Below are 18,611 nucleotides of genomic sequence, written 5' to 3' on the forward strand. Positions count from 1 at the left end.
CCCCATTTGGGGGTCCTGCCTGCTCTTGTGGTGCTTCAAGGAGATTTGGTGGTTACCCAGTATTCTGGGGGGGCACCACGATTGCTTTGGGTGGCTCCGGGGCCCTTGGGGGCAGGGCAGCATGGTTTTGGGGTGCCCCTTTATTGCAGGTCCATCCCCTCTGACTCCCTGAATTCACTACTGAACCCCTGAGTCTGGGTGGCACTTTGGGGGTGCCAGTGCTATTTTGGGGAGCCCAAAGGAGTTTTGGTGTCCCCCCACTGGATTTGGGTTCCCAGAGCATTTTGGGGGACCCCAGGGCAAACGCTGGGGGAACCCCACTTTTCAGAGCACCCCTTCTTGAGGGGACTCCTGGCTGCTGCGCTGAGCCAGGGCAGATTTGGAGCTGCAGGGTTTGGGTTTGAGGGGATTTGGGGCTCCCCAGTGGGATTTTGGGGTGCAAGGGGGGTGTGTTTGGGTTTGGGGGTGCTGGGTTTTGGGGTTCCACCTGGCTGCCAGGTGCTTGTGCAGAGCCAAGAGCCTCTTGAGGTGCTTCTCACTACTGCTCCTTCAGCTCCAGCAGCCATGCAAGAGGGTTCACCCTCTTCCCCTCTGTCACATCCCAGCGGACAGTACAGACAGGATTTGGATCTCGCGGGGTGAAATTAAGACACAAACGAGGTCAAATGTCCAAATAATGCAATTTATTATCAAAAACTATTGTAAAAAAAAAATAAAAGAGAATAAAAGAGAAGAAGGAAAAGAGGAAGAGTGGGAAAAGAAAGGATAGAAGCAGATTTGCACATAGAGAGAAAAAGAGTCAAATAGTTAAGTTACCACCATGGAGTCATACGGCATCCCATTGTCCAGATCGGTGGGAGAAGTCTTCCAACCAGCCGGTGGTCGTGTGGTCCTTTATACCATATTGGGTCTGGATGTCGATCAGATAGCCGTTGTCCCAGCATTGTGCAACAACTGCGACCAGCCATGGGCTGCATCTGTGAATCGCACGTTTCAGCAGGTTTCAGCAGGTTTTTATCTGCTGCCCATACACTTTGTTCCTGCAAGGACGTTCCAGTCCGCTTTTTGGTTCCTGCAAGGACGTTTCCATCGGCTTTTTGTTTCTTGCCGGGAACAGGATGTTCCTGTCTGCTTGTCAGAACTGAAACATCCCAGCCTCCTCCTGGTGCAAGGGCACAGCTGAATCAACAGAGCTGAATGCACAAGTTGTTTCAGAGAGCAATGAAGTCTCTTTCTGAGGGGTAAACAGTCTCGCCACACCCGCTACAGTTCACAGCTCACAGAGAGCAATGGTTGAGACAAATACCTGTTTTACTTGTCAGTCCTACACCCTCTGCACACATCTGGGGGGTCCCATGACCTCTTTAAGGGTGACCCCACTTTTTGGGTGACCCCATTTATATATAAGGTAACCCCCAATTAATGGGGTGCCCCTTAGTTTTAGGGTGCCCATTTTGGGAGTGTTCCTCAGTTACGGTGTGCCTCTCCCTTATGGCTTGCCCCCATTTTCAGGTGCCCCCAATTTCCCTTATTCTGGGGGTACCCCTACATTTGCCTCCCCGTTTTTGCCTCTTGCTCAATTTTGGGGCAGTTCCAGTGCTTACCAATGGAAAGTAGGACCAGCAACAGCTCCTGTCCTGGCACTGTTGCTGTGGGAGCACAGGGGCTCCCGCGGGCATTGCCCCAGTCAGGATTGCGCAGGGGTGGCCAGAGCCCACCAGCTCCTTCCCACCTTCCGCAATGCCCGGTGGGCTTCTGGGCTGTGCCTGCGCCTGCCAGGGCCTTTGTCACCTTCCAGAATGCATTGCCAGAGCCCAGCAGAGCACTGGAGCCTTCCGCAATGCCCGGCGCTGGCCTGGCCTTTACCAGAGCCCACCGGGACCCCTCCTGCCTTCCATAATGCCCGGTGGGCTTCCACACGCGTTGGCAGAGCCAGGCAGGTGCCCTTGTGCTGAGCTCCCAGTGACAGCACCAGCAGCTGCCCTGCCCAGGGGCTGCTTCTGCCCTCACACCTTCTCAGCACCTCTCACACCAGCAGCTCCTGCACACACAAGGCTCCTGCTTCACCCCCAGCACCTCTGCAGCCAGAGCTGAGCTCCAAGCACATCAACAAGCCCAGGGCCTCCTCCTCACCTCTCCCCTGCTCCTCCAGCTGGGATGGCACCAGCACATCTCCTGACAGCTTCTCCTCCCTTTAGAGCACGCACCCACAACACGTTTCAAGCGAACACTAAACTAGGATTGAAAAGCCAAAGAACACGTACCTGGATGCGCAGAGCAGCCAGGGGAGATGCAGCCTCCCCAGGGAGGGGTCTCCTCTGCACTGGTTCCTGCAGGGCTCTCGCTCCTTAAATAGCCCACGCTCACCGGGGGGGCCCCCGTCACAATGGGCATCTCCACAGCAACCGCCACGGCTTTGTGATGGTGGCAGCATCGGGACCATGGCCACTGGGCACCCAGGGCTTGGGACTAGGTGAGCTTTAAGCTCCCTTCACCCCAAACCAGTCTGTGACTGTACGACTGTAAAATACGATCTGCATTTGGACGCAGAAGAGCTCTCATCAGTGAGTCAGCCCCACAAGCAGGGGCAGACAGTTGTGCAGGAACATCCTGTCTCTGCTGGCGCCCACGGCAGAGGCCAGTGGAGACCGTTCAGGGCAGGGCAGGCTGCAGAACACCCAGGCTCAAGGGCACCACCGCCACCTCCTCTCAAAGAAGCCCAAGGGCTGAGGCTCTGCAGCCTCTCCTTTCCCCTGCACCACCCTTGCCTTTCAGCCCCACAGCAGAGCCCTTCTGCAGCCACTCCTCAGCTCTTGTTGCTCGCTGGCAGCTTCCAAAGGCAGTTCTGCCTCTGCCGGAGCCGAGAGCAATGGCCCAGCCTGTGCTGCGGGGTGTGCAGCGCTCTGATGGCACCATCCAGTGACTGCAGGGCTCGGCAGCGCTGGCAGGAGCAGAGATGTGAGGCCTGACCCTGCTCCCGGGGCAGACGCGGGTGAGTTCCAGCCCTTGGTGTTTCCTGGCAGGAACTTTCGCCTCCGCCTGCACCGCCGCCATGACACCGCCCGGCGCGGGGGGATGACGTCAGAGCCGGCTCCTTTTAAATGTGAAAATCATGCAATGGGGAATAACACTTTAAAGAATCTGGTGTTCTCTTTTTCAAGGGAAACAAATGAAGACAGGAATCACATGAAAAGACCGTATCTCTCAATGCATTCCTCTGTTCAGAAAAATTATCATCTGCCTTTTTGTTTTTCCTCCTTAGAGAGCACTGTGGAGAAAGTGCCGGCTGGCTCTGTGCCAGTTCCTCAGGTCATGCTACTTGGAATCCATCTTCCAGGGAAAGCTAACCATGAAGTAGACACAAATCCTCTTCTAGAAATGAAATCAGGTCTGAATAAGAGCTTTGAATCCAGGTAAAAACTTCTCTTTCGTGTTCATGTGAAACTTTGAGCCTCGAGACTTTTGTTTGCGTTTCATGATCATTTCTATGAGGGCACATTTCATTAAGGAACTTAGAAAATTCATGAGCATGTGTTGATGCACCAACTCTACTTGCACTTAATTTTATGCATTCTAACAATATTACTGACATATGAGTTGTTTCATACCTGGTAGCAGTCTTGATTGCTTCCAAGATCAAGCTCTTAAGGTGTTGCATTTTGCTTTGACTGCAAAAACCAGTGTGTGAAAGTGTAGTATATTTTATTAATTTCTCATCCACGTCCTCTGTGGATCATTGGCCTTCACCCACAGCCCAGGAGATAAACATCCGAGGCTGCGAGGATTGGGCTGGTTCAGCCTGGAGAAGAGAAGGCTCCGAGGAGACCTTAGAGCAGCTTCCAGAGCCTAAAGGGGTGACAAGAAACTTGGAGAGGGGCTTTGGACAAGGGCCTATAGGGACAGGACAAGAGGGAATGGCTTTAACCTGCCAGAGGGGAGATTGAGATGGGATCTTAGGAGGAATTTCTTCCCTGTGAAGGTGGTGGGACACTGGCACAGGGTGCCCAGAGCAGCTGTGGCTGCCCCATCCCTGGCAGTGTTCAAGGCCAGGTTGGACACAGGGGCTTGGAGCAACCTGCTCTAGTGGAAGGTGTCCCTGCCCGGGGCAGGGGTTTGGGACTGGATGAGCTCTAAGGTCCCTTCCACCCCAAACCAGTCTGGGTTTCTATGATTCTGTGATTTTGTTCAATACCTTTAGCACTGGATGTAATTCTTAAATGATGGGCAAAATGAACCATAGATTCCTTCAAGTGCCATACATGCTAGTAAGGGTAAGAATGGAAAAGTAAATGGTGATTTATTCACCAGTGTCAGGAAACTACCAAATTCAGGTTCCTCTTCATCCTGTGACAACCACCACCGCATCTTCAGGACCTGCATATGCATCTTGTTCCAGTACTAACTAGTGCAGTTAGTTAGTAACTACTGCTTATGTCCTAGCTGTAGAAGATCCATCCTGCCTGAAACCTTCAACAGTGGCAGGTGTGGGCATATATGTAAGAGTACCAAGTTTTTATAGTGATGCCTGTAACTGTCTCCTCTAAGCTCTTCCCAAGAGATAATAACCTGATCTAAAAAGTCAGTGGTGTAATTTTTCCCCTGTATCATCAGAAAGATGTCTTGTCCGTGGCAATACTGTAGTTTCAGGTGATGTCTGAGAATATTCACCACCTCTTTAGATTAGGTTCGTCATCTCCTACAATTGAGAGCAGCTTTTTAATTCTACTGAAAACTAACTTAGTACCTTTCTGGCCTAGTTTTAGTTGTCAGTAAAGTCACTCTTTCCAGTTGCCTCCATATTTTCTCAATAGCCTTTGATCTGTAAGGATCAGTACCAGCAGCTGTGGCTGTCAGTTGCTGTGTTTCTAGTGACTTTGCTGCTGTAGACTCTAAGCAGGAAAATACTGAAAACCTCCTGATAACCTTAATGACATGATGTGATGTGGCTTTTTCTTCAGATGGCACCATGTCTTGAGTGCAGACACCTCCTGCCACTGAATACACCCTCTTGCATTGGATGTGAGTCACCAATAGCTCCACAGCTGCAGCCCCAATCCAACATCTGTGTAAAGGTAATTGGGAATAAATCTAACAAAACAGCAATTTACCTCCTGGCATGCATTTTTCTAACAGATGACTTCATGAAAAATAGTTTGATCCAGCTTGGGTTTCTCTAATTACATGATGACAGCTTTAAGGGTCAGTAGGATTCAAACCGCCTTGTGTAGAAATACGCATTAAAGGTAAACCACATAAGCTCAGGAAGGCACCTTGAAGAGCACAGGAGGTAGCAGTGTGAAAGACAGGAACATGTGCACTTGTGTTCAGTAGGAAGATATTCTCTGATTCTATCATTTATGGCCTTAGTATTACTGAACATTTTAAGTTTATTAAATAGGTGCTCATTACTCTGCTTCCCTCATTTGATTGTAAGTGCTTAGCACAGATGGGCTGGCAGGGCTGGGGCAGTGGGGAGATGCCCAAAATGCTCAAGCACAGTATTAGCCAGTGATCCAAAAGTGCTGGTGGGCTTAACTAGACAAAATCTACCCTCTAGAATACTCCCTCCCCAAGGGTATGGGGACCCAGGTAGGGGCCATCCTCAACCCCTCCAGTCAGGGGAAAGGGTGTGAGAAAGAGCCAACTGATGCTGCATGTCCACAGTTGGTAGATTATAGACACTGCCCCACATTGGATGTTTTCTGGCAGTCCTGATGCAGGTGCACAGGCAGTCTTGAACTATTCGGTGGCCACCATCAAAACAGCAGACTCATTATTCTCAGCTCTGGTGGAATCTCGCTTGTTAATAGTGAGTGTGCTGGGGCACCCTCAGGGGGATAAGAATCATTTTCCTTGCAGATACTGGACTTTCTGTTTTGTGTGAGTGCAGTGGCTAAGCAAACTGACACTGGTCTATACAAACATGTGGAGGTATTGATGCTGGGTCTCCTGAGGGAACTGTACCATACTTTAAAATGAGTTGTCACCAAGATCCATGGATTTGTGATGAGCAGGCACTATGGCCTAACTAAAACCTGAAGCCCACACCACAGACCTGAAGGATCTCTTCTATCTGCAGGGCTGAATAACCACAGCACTTTGTAAGATCAAGTCCTCTTCTTATTAGTGTTGTTCATAGTTTTCAGATACTATGTGAAATGCATTCTTTCTCTGTTTAAAAGGGCAAAGTAATTTGTCAGGCGTGTGGCACAGGAAATCTTCAGCATAAACACTGTGTGACTTGTGAAAGCAAGCTGCCTGCAATACAGATGCTGAGGCTTCTTCCATCAATCACACTAGGGTTAATCAAATCAAAGCACCACATTATTTTTCTCTGGAAAACTGAAGTCATAGCCCTGTGTCCCTATGTTACAAAAGCAGAGATTCCCTCCCTCATGGGATATTCAAGCCCAGGACTCCCCCAGATCCTCCATCACAAGTGTCCAGCTAAAGACAAGCGTACCTTTGAGTTCGTCCTGTGGAAGTCAGGATTGTGTGTGCCATTGTGAAAGCTCAGAAGGCTCTTAGAAGATGGGGAGTCTTGTCTCCAAGGGAATTTTGTTTGTGTTCAGATTCTTTTCAAGTGCAGTAGCAAACTTGAGTGTCTACATCAGGAAGAGAATTTTTGTTGTTTTCCATCATTTTGTGAAAATAAAATATTCTTTTCCATTATTTTTCTTCTCTCCATTTGCTGCTTCCTCTGCGTGCATACAGCTACTCTGCTTGGATTTGGCTGTGACTCTGTGTAACGGATGGGAACCTAGCTGAGAGTTGATTTCCTCTCATGACTGAGAGACATAACACAGGATGTTTGTGTCACAGTGTATTGGGTAGAGCATATATGTGTATGTTCATGGTGACTGTTTGTCAGAAAGAGGCAGGAAAACATGAGGGTGGTCGCACCACATAGGAACTTTCCCAATTACCTGAGACTCCCGGCATCGGCTGCAACGGGGCTTCCCAGCTGAAGTGTGGGCTGACTCGGTGGTGATTCATAGAATCATAGAATAGTTAGGGTTGGAAATGACCTTAAGATCATCTAGTTCCACCCGTCTGCCATGGGCAGGGACACCACACACTAACCCATGTCACCCAAATTGGTGATGGATTTCTTCTTAATCTCTGTTCTCTCTATGCAGTAATGATTTGATGCATTGCTCGTTTTCCTCTACTTTACATTTCTTCACTTTCCTTTACTTTTCAAAACTGATTTGCTTTCTTCTACTTATTTACTATATTTAGAGAGATATATACCTGATTTGCATGAGCGTGCTTATTTGCTTTAGTGTGCTTGTTTAATAAACTGTAGCTTGTGGCCATTTTGTGGTGTACCCTGCCTGTTAGCAGAACAGGCCTAAACCTAACACCTCACTTGTAAAGATTGTATAGATGATGCTTTTTCCCACACTTTTTTCCCTACTTTTTCACCACCATGGATGAAGACACAACAATCTTTGAGCCACGGGGTGCTGTGGGAGACCATATTTTAAGCTGACTGCCTCAAAGCTTGTTTGCAATCCTGGTGAGCTCACTGTGAGTTGTACAATTGAGGCAAGCTCAGCTGCTGTGAACAGATCAGGAACAAGCAGACACCCAAAACCAGTCTCGACCAAGGTCAAGGCAGGCACATTGCTGTGGAGGATGTGCCTGGGCATGGGTGAGCCCCAACCTCCCAAGGCATGTGCAGCCCACAGCAAATGATCAGGCGGTGTTGGCATGCACCCCACGTGCGCCCCTCGGGACCAGCGTGCCAGGACTGAGAGCATGCGGAGGAATGCACTAAGACCCTATAAGAGACTGTGTGATCCAACGGCGAGTGGAAGCCCCCCACCAAAGTACACGGAGACTCCAGACCAGCGGCATGCCGCTGGATCCATGGTGGTGACTATATCCTGCTGCAACTCTATCCCGACTGCTTGCCAGCTTTCCTATTTTCTCCCTCTTTCCGATTGCTGTGTTCTTACGGCAGTAAATAACTACTTTGTTTAGATAAGTAAGCAATAAATCTCTTTGATTAGTGGCACTTGACCTCGTTTAGTGGCTGGGCAGAGGCAGTCCTGATCCAGCACTGGGGCAAAAGCACAAGAGGGATGTGGAGCTCCTGGAGCGATTCCAGAGGAGAGCACGGTGCTGCTGCAAGGGCTGGAGCAGCTCTGCTCTGGAGCCAGGCTGAGAGAGCTGGGCTGGTTCAGCCTGGAGAAGAGAAGGCTCCTGAAGGGGAGACCTTGTAACAGTCTTTTAATACCTAAAGGGTGCCTACAAGAAAGCTGGAGAGGACTTTTTACAAGGTCCTGTAGTGACAGGACAAGGGGGAATGGCTTTAAAGTGAAAGGGGGCAGACTTAGATTAGTCATTAGGAAGAAATTCTTTACTATGATAGTGGTGAGGCGCTGGCCCAGGGTGCCCAGAGAAGCTGTGGCTGCCCCATCCCTGGCAGTGTTCAAGGCCAGGTTGGACACAGGGGCTTGGACCAACCTGCTCTAGTGGAAGGTGTCCCTGCCCATGGCAGGAGGTTGGGACTGGATGAACTTTAAGGTCCCTTCCACCCCAAACCAGTCTGGGATTCCATGATTCTCTGATGTGCAAATGTTGGTCACTTTCCACTTCTCATAGGTAGATGTGACATCATGTTCATTGCCCAGGTTGAGCTGTGGCCCCTCGCATTCTCCACCTCTGGATGAAAGGCACTGAGGAAGAGCAGCCCGTGAGGGACCTCCCTGAACTATCTGGGCAGAGGCTGGTCCCCCTGCGGCGACTCCCGGAGCACCCCTGGGTGCCCAGTGGCCATGGGCACGATGCTGCCGCCATCACAAAGCCGTGGCGGTTGCTGTGGAGACGCCCATTGTGACGGGGGCCCCCACGGTGAGCGTGGGCTATTTAAGGAGCGAGAGCCCTGCAGGAACCAGTGCAGAGGAGACCCCTCCATCGGGAGGCTGCATCTCCCCTGGCTGCCCTGCGCATCCAGGTACGTGTTCTTTGGCTTTTCAATCCTAGTTTAGTGTTCGCTTGAAACGTGTTGTGGGTGCGTGCTCTAAAGGGAGGAGAAGCTGTCAGGAGATGTGCTGGTGCCATCCCAGCTGGAGGAGCAGGGGAGAGGTGAGGAGGAGGCCCTGGGCTTGTTGATGTGCTTGGAGCTCAGCTCTGCCTGCAGAGGTGCTGGGGGTGAAGCAGGAGCCTTGTGTGTGCAGGAGCTGCTGGTGTGAGAGGTGCTGAGAAGGTGTGAGGGCAGGAGCAGCCCCTGGGCAGGGCAGCTGCTGGTGCTGTCACTGGGAGCTCAGCACAAGGGCACCTGCCTGGCTCTGGCAATGCCCGAGGAAGCCCACCGGGCATTGCGGAAGGCAGGAGGGGACCCAGTGGTCTCTGGTAAAGCCTAGGCTTGATCCCCGCCCCCCGAGTTTGGGGACTCCCCCCACCAACTCCCAAATTCCCCCTATTTACTGCCATGGGCCAACATGGCGCACTAAAAAGAGATTCAGGGTGCCCTGGGACAGATGTACCTTCATTTTCGGGACATGGAGGGATGCCCCAAATCCTGCATCCCTCTGGGGAGTTTTGGGAAGATTCCTGAACCCCAGAATCCCCCCTGAACCTCCAAATCCCCTCTGAACCCCCAAGTTCTCTTCCTGTAACACATCTCCACCCTGGGGGAAGATGGGGCACCAAGGAGAGACTGGGGGTGCCCTAGGATGGATGTATGCCACCATTTTGTGGAATATGGGGGGGTCTCCCAAATTACCGTGCCCCCTATGGGGAATTTTGGAGACCCCCATGAACCCTGAAATCTCCCATGAGCCCCCAAATCCTTCTGAACCCCCAAATTCCCCCCATTTAACACAAAGGGACCACATGGGGCATCCAATGAGACTTGGGTGCCTTGGGACTGATATACCCTCCATTTTCAGGAGCTGCGGCACCACGAGGCCGACGTGAAGCTGCTGCAGCAGCAGCTCCAGGACCGAAGGAGCTGCACAAGAAGCACCTCAAGAGGCTCTTGGCTCTGTACAAGTGCCTGGCAGCCAGGTGGCACCCCAAAACCCAGCACCCCTGAACCCAGCCCCGCTGCACCCCAAAATCCCACCAGGAAGCCTCAAATCCCCCCAAACCCAAACCCCATAGCTCCAATGACACCCCAGCTCAACGCAGCAGCCAGGAGCCCCCTGAAAAAGGGGTGCCCGAAAAGTGGGGTCCCCCCAGCACCTGCACTGCGGTCCCCCCAAATGTTCTGGGATCCCAAATCCACTGGGGGGACCCCAAAATTGCTGTGGGCTCCCCAAAATAGCACTGGCACTCCCAAAGTGCCCCCCAGACTCACAGGGGTTCAGTAGTGAATTCAGGGGGTCAGAGGGGATGGACCTGCAATAAAGGGGCACCCCAAAACCACGCTGCCCCCCCCCAAGGGCCCTGGAGCCACCCAAAGCAATCGTGGTGTCCCCCAAAATACTGCGTAACCACCAAATCTCCTTGAAGCACCACAAGAGCATGCAGGACCCCCAAATGGGGGGCCTGGGGCAGCCCAAAAGTGGGCTACACCCCCCCAACATCCTGGGCCCCTCCCAACTGAACCCGGGGACCCAAAATCCCGGAGGGGCCTCACCAAACACCCCTGCCCCCAACTGGGGGTGCCCCAAAAAAGCTGCTCCCCCCCCCGGGGCAGGTACTGGGAGCACTGGGGGGGACTTGGAAGCACTAAGAGGGACTGAGAGTACCTGCAGCAGGTAGTGGGAGCACTGGGAGCACTGGAAGAGCGGCTGGAAACAGCTCCTGGGAAAGGACCTGGGGGTGCTGATGGACGGAGCTGAACATGAGCAGCTTGTGCCCAGGCAGCCAAGAAGCCACCAGCATCCTGGCCTGTATCAGCACCAGTGTGGCAGCAGGGCCAGGGCAGTGACTGTCCCCCTGCACTGGGCACTGGTGAGGCTGCACCTTGAATCCTGTGTCAGTTCTGGGCCCCTCCCTACAAGAGAGACATTGAGGTGCTGGAGCGAGGCCAGAGAAGGGCAACAGAGCTGGTGCAGGGCCTGGAGCACAAGTGTGATGAGGAACAGCTGAGGGACCTGGGGGGGTTTAGTCTGGAGAAGAGAAGGCTCAGGGGGGACCTTGTTGCTCTCTACAACTGCCTGACAGGAGGATGGAGCCAGGAGGGGGCTGGTGTCTGCTCCCAAGCAACAAGGGACAGGACAAGATGAAACGGCCTCAAGCTGCATCAGGGGAGGTTTAGATGGAGATGAGGAACAATTCCTTCTCCAAAGAGTTCTCAGGTGTTGGAACAGACTGCCAAGGGCAGTGGTGGAGTCACCGTCCCTGGAAGGGTTCACACACCTCCCAGCCAGGCAGCCCCAGCCTGTGCCAGTGCAGGTGAGTCCCCTGCAGGGACACCTGTGTCCCCTGCTCTCCTCCCCAGGACACCCTGAGAGAGAGCTCTGCAGCCCCCCCATGCCATCCCATCTCCCCACACCAGCACAACAGCCCCGGCCCTTGGGCTCCTCAAGAGCTCTTCCTGCTCCAGGCACAGAGCAGCCATCCCAGAGCTAGAGCAGCCAGAAAGTTGATTTCATTCCCCTTCACGTGAGGACATATCACAGAGAAGAAATTGCTGCAGGATCATTTATTTTGCTTAAATACAATGAGAGACAGCCCCCACTGACACAAAGTCTGTGGACCACACAAGACTGGCAGACAGTGAAGTAGCAGGGGATGAATACTGGCATGTCTTTGAAGACAACGACATCATAAGTGGAAAAAGGAAATCAAACGTAAAGCAGGAAAGACAGATTTGGCCTGTCATGACCTACACTGGGAGCCTTTTGCAGAGGAGAGCAGGCAGTGTATGACTGCTGAAAAACATCCAGTCATCAGCTTCCTCACAGCATCCTTGAGCTCCTGGTTCCTCAGGCTGTAGATGAGGGGGTTCACTGCTGGAGGCACCACTGAGTACAGCACTGACACCACCAGATCCAGGGATGGAGAGGAGATGGAGGGGGGCTTCAGGTAGGCAAATATGACAGTGGTGATAAACAGGGACACCACAGCCAGGTGAGGGAGGCACGTGGAAAAGGCTTTGTGGCATCCCTGCTCAGAGGGGATACTCAGCATGGCTCTGGAGATCTGCACATAGGACCCCACAATGAAAACAAAACACCCAATAGCAATCAGGGCACTAACCACAAGAAGCCCAACTTCCCTGAGGTAGGAATGTGAGCAGGAGAGCTTGAGGAGCTTGGGAATTTCACAGAAGAACTGCTCCGCAGCATTGCCTCGGCAGAGGGGTAGCGAAAATGTACTGGCTGCGTGCAGCAGAGCAGTGAGAAACCCAGTGCCCCAGGCAGCTGCTGCCATGTGGACACAAGCTCTGCTGCCCAGGAGGCTCCCATAGTGCAGGGGCTTGCAGATGGCCACGTAGCGGTCATAGGACATGATGGTGAGAAGTGCAAACTCAGCTGTGATCAAGAAGAGAAAGAAAAAGACCTGTGCAGCACAACCTGTGTAGGAGATGGCCCTGCTGTCCCAGAGGGAATTGGCCATGGATTTGGGGACAGTGGTGGAGATGCAGCCCAGGTCCAGGAGGGAGAGGTTGAGCAGGAAGAAGTACATGGGGGTGTGGAGGTGCTGGTCACAGGCTGTGCTGGTGATGATGAGGCCGTTGCCCAGGAGTGCAGCCAGGGAGATGCCCAGGAAGAGCCAGAAGTGCCAGAGCTGCAGCTCCCGCGTGTCTGCGGATGGCAGGAGGAGGAAGTGGGTGATGGAGCTGCCGTTGGACATCTGCTGCCTCTGGACATGGGGATCTGTCACAGGTAAAAAGGCAGTGACACGTTAGGGGAGAGTTCTCAGGATAAAACCAGTCAATTTCTCATGAGATTTCCACCACCACCCCCCCAAGTTCAAATGCATTTTCCTGTTTCTGGTGCTGTTGGCTGAGTGTGCTGGGAGAAGCACTGTGGCTCCCAAGGACTCAGCTCTGCACCACTGCAGGGGGTTCACGAAGCTTCTCTGAAAGCTTCAATATCCACGAGGGATGCCAGATGTAACAGAGGTTCAGTGTCTGCACTCACAACTATGAAGATTGTGGCTGCAGAGCAGAGCCTCTGCGTGACTTTATCAGGATTTTCTCAGAAGTTTCTCATCTGACAAGTATTATTTTTAGGTGTAGAAATCCTAATTTTTGTGACTGAAAGTTCAGCCAGTATTAGGACAGGACAGATGAAAGCCCTCAGCAGCCTCTTGCTTAGTGCACAGTCTGGAGAGCTGCAGAGTCCATCAGTCTGGTTCCCAGCTGCCCTGCACTTGCCCCTGTGATGCCCCAAGTATTACTGCACACACAGATAACTCTGAAATAAAAAAACAGAGAAAAGACAAAGAATGAGATAAAGAACAACTGGACTCTGGTGCCAGCCAGGGAGCCCTGCTGTTCCAAAGGGCAGAACTCTCTCCCAGCCCAAGGTGCAGCTGTGATACACAGAGCAGGGCACAGCCCTTGGCAGCAGAAGCAAAGGACTGAGCGCAGAGTGCTGACCCCCAAGGGAAGGCTCCGCACTCGTGAGGACCCTGCGGGAGAGCTGTGCCTGTCTGGGGGCAGGTCGCAAGCCCAGCAGGACAGGCAGAGCAGACAGGCAGGGAACTGCAGAGGAGATGTTCTAGAGAGACAGTCAGCTCCTTGCCCAGCAGAGCATGGCCAGCAGCCACCTCCAGTGCCAGACACCAAGAGAGCTGCCTGAACGCACCCTCCCCAGGCCTGGGCTGCACTTTCCCCCCACTCCCTGCCCATGGCTCTGCTGCCTGGAGCTGTCCCTGCCAGGAGCTGCTGCTCTGTGCCCAGCTCTGCTCCCTCTCAGTGCTGCCAGAGCCCATCCCATGGGCTGTGTGCTCAGCTCTGCCCTGCACACCCCTCCCGGCAGCAGGGCTCTGCCCAGGGGCATCTCTGCCTGTGCAGGGGCTCAGGAGCAGCTCAGACAAGTCCTGACAAGACTCTCGGTGCCTTCTCCAAAGCAGAGAAGTAAATTCCCAGCTCCCACTGCCCAACCTGCCAACCAAGAGTGAAAAACATCAAAGCCCAGAATCCTTCCCTATCAGGTAAACGCTGCCTCAGCGTCTTTCAGAAGAACCCTCTGCAAATGTGCTCAGAGTGACTGGAGATTGGAGCAGCGTCACCCACCCAGCACTTCCCTTCCCTGCCAGGGCGTGTTCCTTCCCCCCCAGCTTCTCCCCCAGCGCTATGGGGAGCTCCCGGGCAGGCTGAGTGCTGACCCTGGCAGGCGGCAGAGTCCCTGCCCCGGCACACAGCCCCTGGGGTGCAGGGACCCTGCTCGCAAGGACAGCGCTGGGCACCCCTGGCTGCACACCCACATTCACACCCTGCAGCCAGCCCCGCGACAAGGGACCTGGCTTGTCCTGGCCCTCTCATGGTGCAGAGGGAAGCCCTGCTCTGCAGCACATCCTCCTCCTTGTCTACACACAGAAACTAAGAGAGTCCTCCTGACAGATCCCATGGACTGTCCCAGGCAGCAGCTTGAGGAGATCCCTCCAGGAACTGCAGCTGCATTGCCCTGCACCCAGAGCCTTACCACGCACAGGGCTGGGAAGGTTTCTCCTGCAGGCAGCTCTCAGCATCCTCCACTGCCAAGTGCCTTTAAGCTCAACCCAGGGTGGCACTGCCTCTGCCCCTCTGGGCTCCCTCCAGAGCTCCCCGGGGCTGCAGGGCAACAGCATGGCAAACAGCCTGAAGCAAGCACTGATGTTCCCTCCCTCAGCTGGGAGACACGCTTATTCCTGCAGTGTCATTTCTCTGCTGAGAGACACAGTTTGGTCTGAACGTCAGCTTTTCTTAGAACTGTAGAATCATTTAGGTTGGAAAAGACCCGTAAGAACATCGAGTCCAACCATTAACCAAACACTGTCAAGTCCACCACTGAGCCATGTCCACAAGTGCCACATCTACATTTCTTATAAATACCTCCAGGGATGGTGACCCAACCACTTCTGTGGGCAGCCTGTTTCTTGTCCCATCATTAGACAGGACAGGCAGACCAGGACAGGCAGGGATGTCCTTTACCCCTGCTGAAGGAAGGGATTCAGCCTGGTTAGTTGAGGCATCTCCTCCTGGGACTGTAGCCCTGGGGCTGGAAGGGGACTCAGCTTCCTCCCAGGCTCACCACAAACCCACAGGAGGTGGGATTCCTCCTGCCTCTGGTCAGGTGTTCATTAAAAAGGCGCCTCCATGTGAGCTCCTTGTCTCAGCTCTCATGGTCATTAACAGTGATGGCGCCCATGAGTGAGGTGTCCAGATGCAAATCTCTGCTGACATTTGGCATTACAGGGCTGGTCAAAGTTACATGCAGGTAACAGAGACAGGTCAAAGATAGGTGCAGGCTTATATAGAGACAGGACAATATCTTTGGGAATATTCTTGTAGCATTCAGAGGCATCAGCCATCAGTTGCTGTTGGTGAGGCAAGGTCTGTCCTTTCTGCAGGCACTGAGTGAACAAAAAATGCTTCTCATCAGGGTCTTTACTCTCTCCCTTCATGATTCAACCAAGGAACAGCCCAAACATTTTAACTGTGTGCTTGGGTACACCTGGCCTTCAGAGACAGCATCCTCAGAAGGGCATTCAAGAGCACCAGGGTGAGCTGCTGCAACCTGAGGAACAGTGAAAGGAGAGATAACACAGGACCACTACTAAATAAAGCAAGGGTACATGCAGGTAGATCTCAGGTAGCCTATCTCTTCTTTGCCTCAGCTCCCACCAGCAAGGTCTCCCAGGCCTTTGTGCTTTGAAGCAGGACTCTGGATGGGAAAGGGGAACAACCAGCGCTGGATGGGGATCAAGCCAGGGGTTACTTTGCAAACTGCACCCTTACCAGTCCATGGGACCAAAGGGGCTGCATCCAAGGTGCTGAGAGAATGTTTTTCACCAGGATGTGCTGGTCTGTTCTTGTCCCAGGAAGAAAGGCCCCGGACTCTGGGAGGCATCATTTAAAATGCTGTTCCTTAGATCCAGCTCTGTAACAGGAGAATTGTACAGATAATCTCATGCCCCTTTGATGGCTGGAACCCCAGGAGGTGTAGCATGCAAGCAAGAACGATGAGGAGGATGGATGCCCCCTGCATGAAGGGGAAGCTTGAATTTCTGGAGGTCCTTTATGAGACAGGCAACAGGTTGGGTTGGCTTTTGTTGCTGAAGATCAGAGGAGTTGGTAAGAGGGACGTTGTGCTCACAGCTGCAAACTACTTGATCAGGGAGGGGAAACAGAAAAGATCTTTTGTCAGCACCTGAGGAAGTCTCCAGGTTAATGAGCAGGTTCCTATGGAACTGGAATTGCCCCGGCATTCACTGGCCAGGCAAACAACAGTGTGCAACAGTCTGGAGGGTCTTGGGACAACCTATTAACACAGATGCAGGGCGGGCCAACGAGGGTGATGCTCCCCCGGACCTGATCCTGGCCAGCAAGGAAAAGCTGGTCAGGATGTGTCCATCACTGTTAGCATGATCATGCAATAGCGGGGACTCAGATGCCAAAGGGCATGAGGAAGGCCAGCAGCAGAGAACAGACTCTGAACTCCAGAGGATAACACTTGGACTTGCTTGGAAATTGGTCCAGGAGGTTCCATGGGAAGCGGCTCTGATGGTGAAGGAGCATGAGCAAGTCTGGCAGGCCTTACAGGACAGCCTCCTCCCAGCACAGGAATGGTCTCTCTGAGTACCCATGGAAAGCAGCATTCCTCTCAGGAGAGAGCTGTTGGCATTAAATGATAACAGTCAGCAAAGAGAGAAGCAGCACTGGTCTAACAACTTCATGCCAGAGATTACCCACAGTGCAGTTAGAGCTACCTTCTCAAGGAAGAGTGAATGACAGCAATAACATTAAAGAAATGAAGTTTCTCAGCACCAAGAAGTGCTGTGGAACAATAGGCCACCCGGGGGGAGTCCAGATCAGCCCAAAGCTGTATGTTTCAAGAAATGAACCCCAAAGGAATGGCACCAAATGAACTCCTGGAGCCTAAGTGCAAAAGCACTTAGACCTGCAAGAGCACAGAGGTGCCTCAGGGAAGTCCTCCCCTCACACATCTGGATGGGTTTCCTCAAGTGGCCTTTCTGGGATCCATCAATGGTGAATGGAGAAACATGGTCACCCCCACCCTGAGGAAAGCCTTGAGAGCTTCTTAACTCTTCAGTTAGTTACTAGTGGCAATGAGCAGTGTGTAGGGAGGTGAGAGAGGGTGGCGGGAAGTCAGCAAGAAGCAAGGGGATGGTTCAGGGCTTTAACAAATCCTTACAAGCAGGACTGAGCCCAGCAATGGAGAGCAGTTGATGTCTGTAGGTGGAGGAGGAGTAGGTGTCCCTTGGAGTGTGGCTGCAGACCCTGGACAAACCAGAGGTTCTCTGAGAAGTTTCCCACATGGGAACATGCCTCAGCATGGCTCATGGGGAATGCCCACTGCTGGGGGTGCCTGAACACTGCTCATCATGCCCCATGAGCCGACCTTCCTGTCTCCCTCTCCTGCACCACCCAAACTTGCCTGGAATGCAGGAACCATCCCTGAGCCTGGGGAATGCAGGAACCTCCTGGAGTGAGGTGTCGCTGCTGCAGGGGAAGTGCAAAGGTTCTGGGAGACACTTGTGAGTGTGGGCAGAGAGCGGGGTGTGCGCAGCAGAGAGGGTGCTACGGGCAGGAAGCTGTCCCAGATGAGGTGCCCTGTCCCCAGAGCATGGGGTACCTTGCACCCAAGGACACCACCTTTCCTTTTGGCTCTTGCCAAGAAGTTCTCAATCTGCACCATTTCCTTTTCCCACTGCTCTCCCATGGTGCTTAGTTCTCTATACTGATGGTATCACCCATTCCTCTAGAAGCCTCCTTTAGATGGCCTTGCTGAGAGATATTCACTGCAGCTGGTGAATTGACACTATAGGAGCAGCCTACAGCCACTTTAAGGGAAGTTTCAGAGATGATGGAGGTTTTCTTGCTAGTGGAAAGAGAGGGAAACCTCTTCAAAGTACAGCTTAGGAAAGTTCAGACTCGAAGTTAGTGATTACAAAAGTCTCTCAAAATGTAGACTTGTGGTGCAAGAGGTCACCCAGAGGGAGTCTGGAGCAGCCCATGGCTTTGTGTTTCAAGGAACAGATGATGTTATGTGGAGAGATGTGACTGAAGGTACAGAAATGTCAGGGTGAGAACGAGGTGGGAAAGCAAGATGGGTTGCAACAGCCTGAAGGGAAAGAGGTGCAGGCATGGGCCAGTGTAGGGCAGCCTGCAGCAGAGATGACTGAGGATTCTGGCAAGGCTGAAAGGCGCAAAAGAACAAAAGGTCTCTGTCCCCTGGGCTATGGCAGTTGCCTCTTTCATCAAGGCCTATGAGGAGAACTTTCATTCTCAGGATTTCTGGCTCCACTTCTCCAAGGGCTGTGCTCAGGGCTTGGCCTTTCTGCTTCATCAAACCAACCAAGGATGTTCTCACCATCAGACACCTGCATTTTGCCTTTGTCTCCCTGTGATCAGCCTCCAATTACTTGCTTTAACGAGTCCCTGGGAAGGCTTTGTCAGTAACAGCCCTCAGTGGGGCCCATTAATGCTGAGGGGACCTGGGGCTTTGTTTTTAACTTGGACTTATGAGAGGTTT

The 18,611-nt window shown here is 52.7% G+C and overlaps 1 protein-coding gene and 1 long non-coding RNA gene across 2 annotated transcripts; one reads left to right on the forward strand and one right to left on the reverse strand.

The window, feature by feature from the left end:
* Nucleotides 1-5,987: 5,987 nt before the first annotated feature.
* Nucleotides 5,988-13,239, forward strand: LOC115618504. The gene is made up of 3 exons (XR_003994823.1): nucleotides 5,988-6,138; nucleotides 7,310-7,312; nucleotides 13,227-13,239. It is a non-coding gene; the product is annotated as an uncharacterized LOC115618504 (long non-coding RNA).
* Nucleotides 11,661-12,762, reverse strand: LOC115618501 (olfactory receptor 14C36-like). The gene has a single exon (XM_030510136.1). The coding sequence runs from the start codon at nucleotides 12,757-12,759 to the stop codon at nucleotides 11,782-11,784; it is 978 nt and encodes a 325-aa protein (XP_030365996.1). The 5' UTR covers nucleotides 12,760-12,762; the 3' UTR covers nucleotides 11,661-11,781.
* Nucleotides 13,240-18,611: the final 5,372 nt, after the last annotated feature.

Source organism: Strigops habroptila, chromosome 21 (genome assembly GCF_004027225.2).
Source record: "Strigops habroptila isolate Jane chromosome 21, bStrHab1.2.pri, whole genome shotgun sequence".
Lineage (NCBI taxonomy): Eukaryota > Metazoa > Chordata > Aves > Psittaciformes > Psittacidae > Strigops > Strigops habroptila.